The sequence below is a fragment of the Microtus pennsylvanicus genome, chromosome 11, assembly GCF_037038515.1.
Source record: "Microtus pennsylvanicus isolate mMicPen1 chromosome 11, mMicPen1.hap1, whole genome shotgun sequence".
Lineage (NCBI taxonomy): Eukaryota > Metazoa > Chordata > Mammalia > Rodentia > Cricetidae > Microtus > Microtus pennsylvanicus.
The window spans coordinates 45,150,618-45,161,568 of NC_134589.1; the positions used below are offsets into that span (position 1 = coordinate 45,150,618).

At 45.2% G+C, this 10,951-nt stretch overlaps 1 protein-coding gene and 1 pseudogene across 1 annotated transcript; one reads left to right on the forward strand and one right to left on the reverse strand.

Moving 5' to 3' along the window:
* Nucleotides 1-774: 774 nt before the first annotated feature.
* Nucleotides 775-4,293, forward strand: LOC142831585 (oogenesin-2-like; annotated as a pseudogene).
* On the reverse strand, nucleotides 4,291-10,941 carry Mrm3 (mitochondrial rRNA methyltransferase 3). Its single transcript, XM_075991605.1, has 4 exons — nucleotides 10,628-10,941; nucleotides 10,174-10,418; nucleotides 7,867-8,034; nucleotides 4,291-5,076 (listed from the first exon to the last, which is right to left on the reverse strand). Exons 1-4 carry the CDS (start codon nucleotides 10,939-10,941, stop codon nucleotides 4,544-4,546), a joined length of 1,260 nt encoding a protein of 419 aa, XP_075847720.1. The 3' UTR covers nucleotides 4,291-4,543.
* Nucleotides 10,942-10,951: the final 10 nt, after the last annotated feature.

Sequence of the window (10,951 nt, forward strand, 5' to 3'; positions counted from 1 at the left end):
CCTCCTGAGTGCTGTAACACCATTGCCTGGCTCAAATCTATTCTTCGAGGTTGCAGTATTGTTTAGAATGGATCCCAGTCTCCAGCATACCCACCCTTCCCATGGTCATTCAGCAGGTGCTACTACCTGCGTTGGCCTTCTCCTCCCTGGCTGTATTCTGGGAGGTTAAGGACCTTGCCTGTCCCTGGGGATCTGAGGGCATGTACTCATCATTACAAAGATGAAAGGAGACACTAAGGGACTGGGAATGTGGCTCAGTTGGCAGAGTGCTAATCTAGTGCACATGGAAGCTCTGTTTGAGCCCCAGCACTGCATTTATTGGGCATAGTGTTCCCACAGCTGTAATCCCAGCTCTCAGAAGGTGGAGTCAGGAGGACCAGGAGTTAAAGGAGGCCATCCTTACATACAGTCTTTGAAGCCAGCCTGGGCTACATGGCATTCTATCTCAAACTAAAGAGAGACATAGAGAAAGAGGAAAAGGCATCTATTGGCCACACTTAAATGTAACCTTTTGGGGGGTGGGGTTGAGTCTAGCCTTTAATTGCTGAGCCATCTCTCCAAACCTAAATGTAACTTTTTGATGTAGTCCTATATTTAATAGGAATTTATTTTCCACTCTCCTGCAATCAGACACAGAGGCGGTGACTAGGACATGACCTATACAGAGGATGCATAGGTAAAAATGCTCCTTTTTGGCTTGTTATTATTATTATTATATTTTTAAAAGGTTTATTTATTATATATACAGTGTTCTGCTTGCATGTGTCCTTGCAGGTCAGAAGATGGTATCAGATCTCATTAGAGATGGTTGTGAGCCTCCCTGTGGTTGCTGGGAATTGAACTCAGAACTTCTGGAAGAATAGTCAGTGCTTTTAACCACTGAGCCATCTCTCCAGACCTTTGTGGATGATTTTTAAAAACAGGTACTTACAAAGCCATGGGGATCATCTATTGGTATTGTCACCCTTACTCAAACTCAGAAAAGTTACAATCTCAAAACCAGTGGAGATGCGAGATCTTAGGAAGAATTTTGATGGAGCGAGAGTTGGCTCAGTGGTTCCCTGCACCCACACGGTGGTTCACGGCCATCCATAACTCCAGTTCCAGGGCATCTGACACCCTCTTCGGACCTCTCCTGGTAACAGGCATACACATAGTGCACATACATGCAGATATACACTCATATAAGAAAAATAAAGGAGAGCCATGTAGCCCCGCCGGAGACAGACGCCAGAACTCTACCTGGATCAGGATCCTGAAAACCAGTCAGAATGGGTAGCCAGGCCCCACCCACACTCATGCAGCTGGCAAAACAGACACTGCTGAGGGAGGAAGCTTGTTTATTTCTGTTCTGGAGGACCTGCCTGTGGGGCTGTTCCAGCGATGTTTGAGGGTGCCTTCACTGACAGACGTACAAACATCCTGAGGGCCGTGGTGCGTGCCTGGCTGTTCCCATGTATTCCTGCAGGAGCCCTGATAAAGGACCCCTACCTGGAGACTTTGAAAGTTCTGCTTGCTAGACTAGATGTGTTGACTACAGAGGTTTGTCCCAGGACGTCGAAACTCAGAGTGCTTGATTTGAGGAATGTGCGCCTTGACTTCTGGAACTTTAGGGCTGGAACTCACGAAGGTGACTGCCCACCAAACATCATGAGTCAAATGCAGTCAGTGGAGATCTGGCCAAACTCTGGGGTGAAGAAACATTTTATGGTAGTAACTGATCCTGAACTCATGAAGGCCAGTTTCAGTGAATGGGACCTATATTTGTGGTGGGCCCAGCATCAAAAGATTGTATTCATTTATGCTGCAGAAAGCTAAAAAGTTGGAATTCACCTGTCTTCACTGCCATATAGATCTTCAGAATGGTAGATGTAGACTATATTCTGGAGCTGCAGCTGAGCCAGTGGTGGCTTGAATCCATGGCACACCTCTTCCCTTACCTGGGCAGATGAGAAATCTTCACATGCTTGTGCTAGAGGGAATTCAGAAGCCCTTCAGGTTTGCTGCTTCTGCAGAGCAAGAATTTGTTGTCAGAGGTTTCTGTCCTGCCCGGTCCCACAGCCGTTTAGTCCCAAAATAAACACACAGAGGCCTACGTTATAAACTGATTGGCCTATTAGCTCATGCTCCTTATTAACTAATTCTAACATCTTACATTAACCCATTATTCTTGTCTGTTTTCCACCACATGGCTTGGTACCTTTTTCGGCGAGGCAGTCACATCTTGTGTCCTGTGTCTGGGTCATGACTGCTGAGTCTTTCCTATTCCCAGAATCCTCTTGTTCTTGTTGCCTCGCCTATACTTCCTGCCTAGTATAATCAGTGTTTTATTACGAATAATACAAGTGATAGGATAAAAGACCATTGTCCATTGTCCCACAGTAGGAATTGGTAAGCATGTTGTTGCTTTCTCAGTTCTCCAAACTCTCCTGTCTCCAGAATCTCTACATAAGTGATTGCTACTTCTTCTTTTTTTTTAGATGCTAAAAAGCTTTTTTTTAAAAAAAATTTATTTATTAAGGATTTCTGCCTCCTCCCCGCCACCGCCTCCCATTTACCCCCCCCCCTCGATCAAGTCCCCCTCCCTCATCAGCTCGAAGAGCAATCAGGGTTCCCTGACCTGTGGGAAGCCCAAGGACCGCCCACCTCTATCCAGGTCTAGTAAGGTGAGCATCCAAACTGCCTAGGCTCCCCCAAAGCCAGTACGTGAAGTAGGATCAAAAAGGATGCTGCCTCTCACAGTCAGACTTGGGTTACCTGAGTCAGTGCCTGAACATCTGTGAGCTTAGACATCTGAACCTGAGTGCCCTAAGCCCCTTGGGGCCTTGGGGTTCTCTCTGAGAGAATCACAAGTACTCTGCAAACCCTGGAGTTGCAGTGTGGCATGAGGGACTGCCATTTCAATGTGATCATGCCTGCCCTGAGCCAATGCTCCCAGCTTACCAAGATCATTGCTATCATAATGACATCTCTCTGCTTGTCCCAAAGAACCTTCTACATCACAGAGCCAAGCTGAGCAAGCTGACCCCTCTGGAATGCTATGACTCCATGACAATACTTAGATTCAAGCAACTTTGTCCCGAGCTGCTGGATATACTCAGGACCAAAAGGCAGGCGAAGAAAGTTTCCTTTGCTACAAGAACCTGCTGGGTCTGGAGGACAGACTTTGCCTGTCATTAAGGAGGATAAGGTTGCTTCTGGTACTGGGAATCAGAGCCCTAGTGTAAGGAGTGTGTGTGCACTGTGTGCATCCTTGATTGCACATAAGAAATGTGCTGAGTTTGTAGATTGCTAGTGTGTCTGCAGCACACAGCCCACGTATTCCCAGTATTTCAACTCCCATTTCTTTCCCCATCACCCTAAAAAGGTACATGTCATGGAATCTTATGCACAGGTCTCTCATCAAGAGGATCTAGAGCACATGGTTCACAATGTTCAATATATTGGAAAGGCAATGGTGTGCAAAGGGTTCAGACCACAGGGACTGTGGTTGACATGGAGAACAATAAGATGAGGGGACAGGAGATAGGTGGAGTAAGAGACAATTGTGCATTTCTAAATGATCTGACATCAAAGAGACAATTCTTCTAAATGCTTTTCTGGTGACTATTAAGGTACAGTGGGACCCTGGGAGCCTGGAGGAGTACTGTCTGGTTTGTTTCATAATTAGTGATTGTTGGGGACACAGAAAGGATGTTTTGTGTTCACAGAGCATTAATAATATCAGGAATTTAGATGGTCAGTCGTGGCACATGCCTTGGCAGAAGCAGGTAGATCTCTGAGTTCAGGGCCAGCCTGGTCTACAGAGTGAGTTCCAGAGCCGGGTGGTGGTGGCGCACGCCTTTAATCCCAGCACTCGGGAGGCAGAGGCAGGTGGATCTCTGTGAGTTCGAGACCAGCCTGGTCTACAAGAGCTAGTTCCAGGACAGGCTCCAAAACCACAGAGAAACCCTGTCTCGAAAAAACAAAACAAAACAAAATAAAAAACAACAGAGTGAGTTCCAGGATAGCCAGGACTGTTAAGTAGAGAAACCCTGTCTCAAAAAAAAAAAAAAAAAAAGGAATGCCAGGAATCTTAATCATGCAGGGTGTCTCCTAAATAGAGATAAAAAAAATCAATGCCTACATTCCATCTAGAAAACCCAGAGTGGAGTTAGTTAAGAACCTGCTAAAATTTTGCTATCTGTGTGGGCAGATACGCTGGAATCAAATAAGCTTTCAGTGGTTTTCCTTACAACACTGAGGACATGCTTTTAGTGTACTCATAATTTTAAATCCACTGCTCGTGGGGAAGCTATTCAAAACTGTTTATTTATTTACATTCCAAATAAAGGCAAACACACTTTTCAATTAAAAAAATTTTTTTAACCTTTGTTAATGAAGAACAGCAGAAACTAATAGACATTCATATTTTTCCAATAACCACATAATGGTGGCAATGCCTACCTCCTAGCTCCTATGTTATCACCTTGGCAGGCCTCCTAACATCATTCCAGTGCAGCAGGCACTGGAGACACCTCCCATTGAGGATTTCTGTGGTCCTTCAGTGGTAACTCCTGTCCCTGCTCAAGTCTTCCACCTTTATCCTCAGCTGCCTTTTCCCTTCAAAGAGCAGGATGCTGGCAGCCATGGCTGAATTCAGGCTGTCCACTCCAGGTACAACAGGGATCAGCAGTCTCCTGCCACCAGTACTCTCAGCCAATTGCAGGGATTCCAGGCTCACTCCATGTGTCTCCCCACCTATCACCACAGCTGCTGGTGCTTCTGTCCAGTCCAAGTCGTAACTCTGGACCTTGAGTTTGGGAAGCCAGTCTTTTCTGGTTTCAGTGTCTAGGTCCTCTTCTTCATACTTGTGAAACTTCAGGAATCGTCGATCACATGTCCAGTCACGGTCACTAGCTTTATTAGATGTCTGAACCTGAGCATGGAGACCACAGTTGTCCGCCACATGGACTCGGGTGTCAGGGGGCAAGTGATCGGGCACTGTTTCCCATTCCAGATTGTTTACAATGGGCACCTGGAAATGTGCTCCCATGCCTGCCCGGATCACTTTAGGCTCCCAAGCATCCACACAGCCTAGAAAACAAAAGATATAATTATGACTTTACAAACCCTTCCTACACTACAAAGGGAACTCTGAAGTAAATCCCTTTAATTCTAACCAGGAGATAAACCAAGAGTTTTCCATTAGAGCCTTCTGCATTGCTGGGAGCAAGAATGTCCCATTTAATGACACTGAGCAGCAAAGGGGAAGACTGACTGCTCCTAGTGCTGGAAACAGACTTTGTTCATCTCATTGTGCACAGTGCCGGGCACTGCAGAGGATGCAACAGGGACTAGAATATCACCACAGACCTCTGGGGACTCAAGATGTCAACTGGGTGATGGTACTGGCAAAACACTGAATCAGGTGACTGCAGTATCAGTGAGAAAGCATGAATGGGGTAAAAGATAACTCTAAACAAAGTCAAGTTTACCAGAAAAAACACTAAACATCTAAGAGACCCTGACACTGAGCTGGCTCCTACAGGACAGAGGATCTTGCTGGAGAGAGGTCCAGGCAGAGGACAAAGAGACAGGGAGGGAGCAAGCATGCCTCTGATAGGCAGGGTGGGGTGGGACAGGAAGCAGGAGCCAGACAGTGGCCAGCATAATGGAAGTAGAGTGTATTAGGCGGAGGAGTACAGAATTTTAGTAAGAGTATGCCACCAAAGGATTTGAGCAAACCAGTGACAGAGCTGACGGTTTTTTAGAAACACCCATTGACTTCAGTGTTCAGTCTGGACAAGAGCAGACTCCTTCTACTAACAATGGGCAAATCAGGTAGAAAGTTCATGTAGCAATCCAGGAGGAAGCAGGAGCCCAAACTAAGTGGTAGCTCTGTCCCTGCCTCAGGCCATCCCCATATGGCAGTGAGAAGGCCAGAGGAACCTATTCTGACACAGTCACATCCAGTAAGGGCTCCTCTGTGTTGGCTGCCCAGCAGATACTGACTTCTCCTTGTGCCTATTCTCACCACAGGCAAACTGAAGGAGGGCATTTCACCATCTCATAAGATTTCCTTGTGACAAGTTATTTTAATTCCTTGTGACAAGTTATTTTAAGAGTTAACTTGTCAAACTTAAGGTAATACCACTCAGACTAACTCTCAAAGGAGGCCAAGACACAGAGAATGTACCCAGGCCTAGACATATCCCCCACCTATATGGGCCTTGCCATGCACTACAGGGAACCAGAGATGGGAGCTGGGCTATAGGCCAAGGTGAAGAAAGGGACTAGATGGGCCTAGATTTGAGAAAGCAGTTGTCTAGTTTTATTCCTTCATCCAGTACGGAGTAAGGAAAAGATGAGAGCCCCCCTCCTCATATCCTCGACACCGGCATTACACACGGTGAAGAATATCCTGTTCTTCCCACCTCCTTCATACCGGCCAATGGAAACCAGTGAAAACGGTACAGGCTATATGAACACATCCCCAGAACCACAACTGCTATCAGAGCACTCGGCAGCGGAGTGAGTGAGGCACTGAAAATGGAGCACACTGCCACAGAACTGTACTTGGACAGTGTGAGTCCCAGGAGAGTTGAAAGGAGCAATTTAGGCAAGTCTCAGCAATGGCTGTACTATTAGTTTATATTTAATAGCAGCTTGGGTGTTTCTGATGAGTGATATGCTCCCTCCCCTCCCAGGGTATAACAGGCATTTTTGACATGTCTCAACTGCTAGCCAGGTTTGTTTAAAAACAAGCCTCTTAATCCCCTCCTGGTGAGAAAAGACACACACGTAATAAGGTTAATTTGTGTGTGACTTGTGTAACTACATTTCCCCACGGCTAAGAAAGATGTAGCAGGACACATAATCACTCTGGTGACAGCTTTCCTTCCCCAGGACTCAGAACTCAAGGGTCAGGAAGGTGTCGTGGGGTACTTGTACACCTTATGAAAATGTATTGCTATGACTGGTGTAATAAAAAGCTGAACGGTCAATAGCTAGATAGGAGGTATAGGGAAAAAGAAGACGGCGTCACCAGCCAGATGCAGAGGATGGAGCATGGGCAGCACTGAGAGGTGAGGTAGCAAAGCCATGTGACAGAACATAGGTTAATTTAAGTTATAAGAGCTAGTGGGACAAGCCGAGCTAAGGCCAAGTTTTTATAATTAATAAGTCTCCATGTTGTTATTTGTGAGCTGGATGCCCCCCCAATCCTACTACAGAGAGCTCACATACCCAACACTTTGAGAACTCAAGATAAACACAGGATCTGAAACTAAGTGCTAAATTCGGCATATAAATAATTAATGTACATTTAGAGAATTGGAATCTATTTCTTCACTCCAATGACTTAAAACTCTGAAACAGTTCAGCAGGTCTCAAAATAATTTTAAAGGAGAAGCATTTACTGAATCCTTATTTGCATCATTTCAAGAAATCTTAAAAAACAAACAAACACCAACGATGAGGAAGATTTTATTATTCCCACTTTACAGATGAGGGATTGACATTTAGCTTATTGTACAGTTAGCCCAGAGCAGATCAAAGAGCCAGAGCCATGAGTGTCTGTCAGGAATCCGAACTCACTTAGAAGTGGCCAGCGAAACCACCGGGGAAGAGATGCTTTCTCCTTGCTGGAGAGATGGCTCAGCATTTAAGAGTGCATACTTCTCCTGCAGAAAACCTTACAAACGGGGCTTGACTCCCAGAACCCAAGTAGGCAGCTCACAACTGCCTACCTACAGCTCCAGGGGATCCTGTACCTCTCACTTCTGCAGGCACCTGCACTTGCCCACACACAGACATACACATAATTAAATTATGTACACATAATTAAAAATAAAATAAACCTTAAAAAAAAAGAGGTGTCCTTACCTTTGGTGAGTAAGACTTTACTGCAGCCTGCTCCAGCTGCAGATCTCAGAATTGTCCCCAGGTTCCCAGGGTCACGGAGATTGTCACAAATCAACACTAAAGGCAGTGAATGGTGAAGCTGAGTCTTTGGATATGTCATCTTAACAGGGTCAGGTTTGGCAAAAATCCCTGAAGAAACAACATAAGAAATTTGCTTGTCTTGAGTGGGCATGAGAATGGCTTGACTTTTTTGTGTATTTATCTTTCTTTATATAATCACAATGACCTCTTCTGACCTCAGTAGCCCCAGGCACACACATGGTACACATACATACATGCAGCAAAACACTCATACATATAACATTTTAAAATTAAAAATGTCATCTATATAACCTATATTTATAAGCAAATAAACTCTCATTTTGTAACCTGCTCACCTTACTCAATGTATCTTTAAAAACTGTACCATGACAGTATATTTGCAGCTACTGTATTTTTCTATATGTTGTAATATTTTGTAATATGATGTGTCAAAGTTTAGCTCTTTTCATATTGACAGATTAAGATTTAAAATTTTCCCCCTTTCAACAAAATCGCTACAGTGAGAGTGCCCACAGAGGACTCCCTCTATAGAAGTCTGGAAACTTCTCTGAGACAACCTCCTGTAAGTGAAATGCAGAAATATGCATGGATTCTCTTAATGTTAACAAATGGCATGAACTGCTATGGCACTCTACCCATATTCAATGATAAATATCTGCCGCCTCGCTCAAAGCCTGCTAAACAAAGGACATATTTACTTTCAACTCTTGCCACTTTGATAGGAAAAAATCCCACTTCACTATTTTAATTTGCATTGCCCTGATTCCTAGGGAGGTGAACGTCTTCTGCACGCACTGGCTACTTGTGACCCCTTTATATTAGGTGTCTTTATGTTTTCTTTTCCCCAAACTGTCTTGCTGCTGTAACCTTTCTCCATTTTCCTATGGGGATTTTGTTTTACTTAATTTGTAGACTTAGCCTAAATATTTAAACATTAACCACATAGCTGTCCTTTATTGCACTGTCTTAAAATTTAAAAAACTATTCTCAGGAAATAAGTTTGTTAAAGTAATGACTCTCCTTTTAAACAGCCCAGCCCAGAGAATCACTGCCTCAGACATGCGTGCAAGGGCTGCATCCTGACGGAGCTGAGGGGCTGGAGGACTGAGCCGTTTGTGAGGTCTGCTGAGGTCAGAAGCATGGCAAGTTTAAGTAGAGCAGAACTGATTCCTACAGTGACCGTTCTAGCCTCACTCTAACACACAGACACGAACAGTTAGGGAGCTTAGAACAATGAAAGCCCCGAGTAGTTTCCTTGATGAAAATTCTCTCATTTAATGATCTCTGCACTGCTTATGAAAGTATACAGTTGTGAGGGCAGTATCTGGGGGAAAGAGAGAAACTGGACAAGAACCTGAAGATGAACTTGCAGTAATTCTCCAAGATTGCTTAGCAGGTAAAGGTACCTGCTGTCATGCCTGATGACCTGAGAGGAATGTCCAGGACTCACACAGCGGAGAGAAAAACTGATTCTCACAGATTGTCTTCTGACCCATGCACATATAAACACAAAGTAAGTAAAATGGTTGTTTTTCGATTTTTGTTTGTTTGTTTGTTGTTTTGAGACAGGGTTTCACTATGTAGTTCTGGCTGTCCTGGAACTCACTCTGTAGACCAGGCTGGCCTCAACCTCACAGAGATTCGCCTGCCTCTACCTCTCGAGCGCTGCAATTAAAGGTCATAAAGCAAGCAAACAAACAACTGGGCACAGTGGTACACACGCCTGTGATTCCCCCAGAAGGAGGCAGAAGCAGCAGTATTAGTGTTTCAGTTATCCTCAGTTACACACGCAGTCTTACGCCAGGCTGGACTACATGAAACTTTGTCAAAAATAAACAAAAAGCACTACAACAAAAACCAGTGAGAAAGTAGGGCGATGGTGGCGCACACCTTTAATCCCAGCACTCGAGGCTGAGGCAGGTGGATCTCTGAGTTCAAGGCTAGCCTGGTCTACAAAACAAGTTCTAGGACAGCCAGGGCTACACAAAAAAACAAAAGCAAAAGCAAAACAAACCAGTGAGAAACTGAATCAGTTGCCAGTAAAAATACAATTAAAACAAGCCTGAGAACTCCTATATTTTCAGATATCTAAGATTAGCCAATATCATTTTAAATTTGATTTAAATAAAATTTGTTACCCTAAGACAAGTATGAAGAAGAAAGCCTAGGATAGTACACTTGTACAAAAAAGAAATTCTGGATATTGATATACTGTAAATCACTGACCCATTATTCCTTGCGGCGTTACTAGGTCGGACCAATCCTTGATATCGTCAAATTTCACTTTAATGAGGCTGACACCTTTCAGTTTATCCACCGGCAACTCCTTGACGTATTCCAGACGGCTGAAAAAGAACACCTTCGGCACAGCTCCAGCCTTGAGAGCGTCTGCAATCAGCCTGCGACCTTCCAGGAGGATCTTCCCTTGCTTTTCCCGAAAAGACCTGGATTTAACTATTGTCATGACACTGCTGCTGATAGAAACGGAGAAGAGCGATTATTAACGTTCTCGCCCTGGGACACATGTAGTTCTAACAGACACGCAGAGCTTGGCGGAGGCATAGACCTCAAACCTCCACTCCCCCTTTTTTTTCCCCACAGTAGAAACCTAAGAGCCAGAGGCTCCGCTGGGGGGCAGGAAGAGAAGCGGGAATGGTCGACAAGCCTCAAGACACATTACCTTAGCCTCCTGTCCCCGGGAATGGCCTTGTCATAGCGAAGCCCTGTTTCTTCCCAGGAGTGAGGTGTCTGGGATGGGGATGTCTCAAGAGGGTGTTTAAGTCGCTGCTCCTGAGAAGCGGCCTCAGGGACCGCCTTGAGAGGCTGCTTGTCAGGAGCACGCTTCCGTTCCTCCACCTGTCCAGAGGGAAGCAGCACTCTCACCGGGCTGCGCCGCAGCGCCCGGACCCAGCGCCGCGCCTCGAGGTCCCGAGCCTGGACCACCCGCAGCAATGGTCTCATGGAATACCACGTAACCTTCGCGGGTGCGGCCATCTTGGCTACA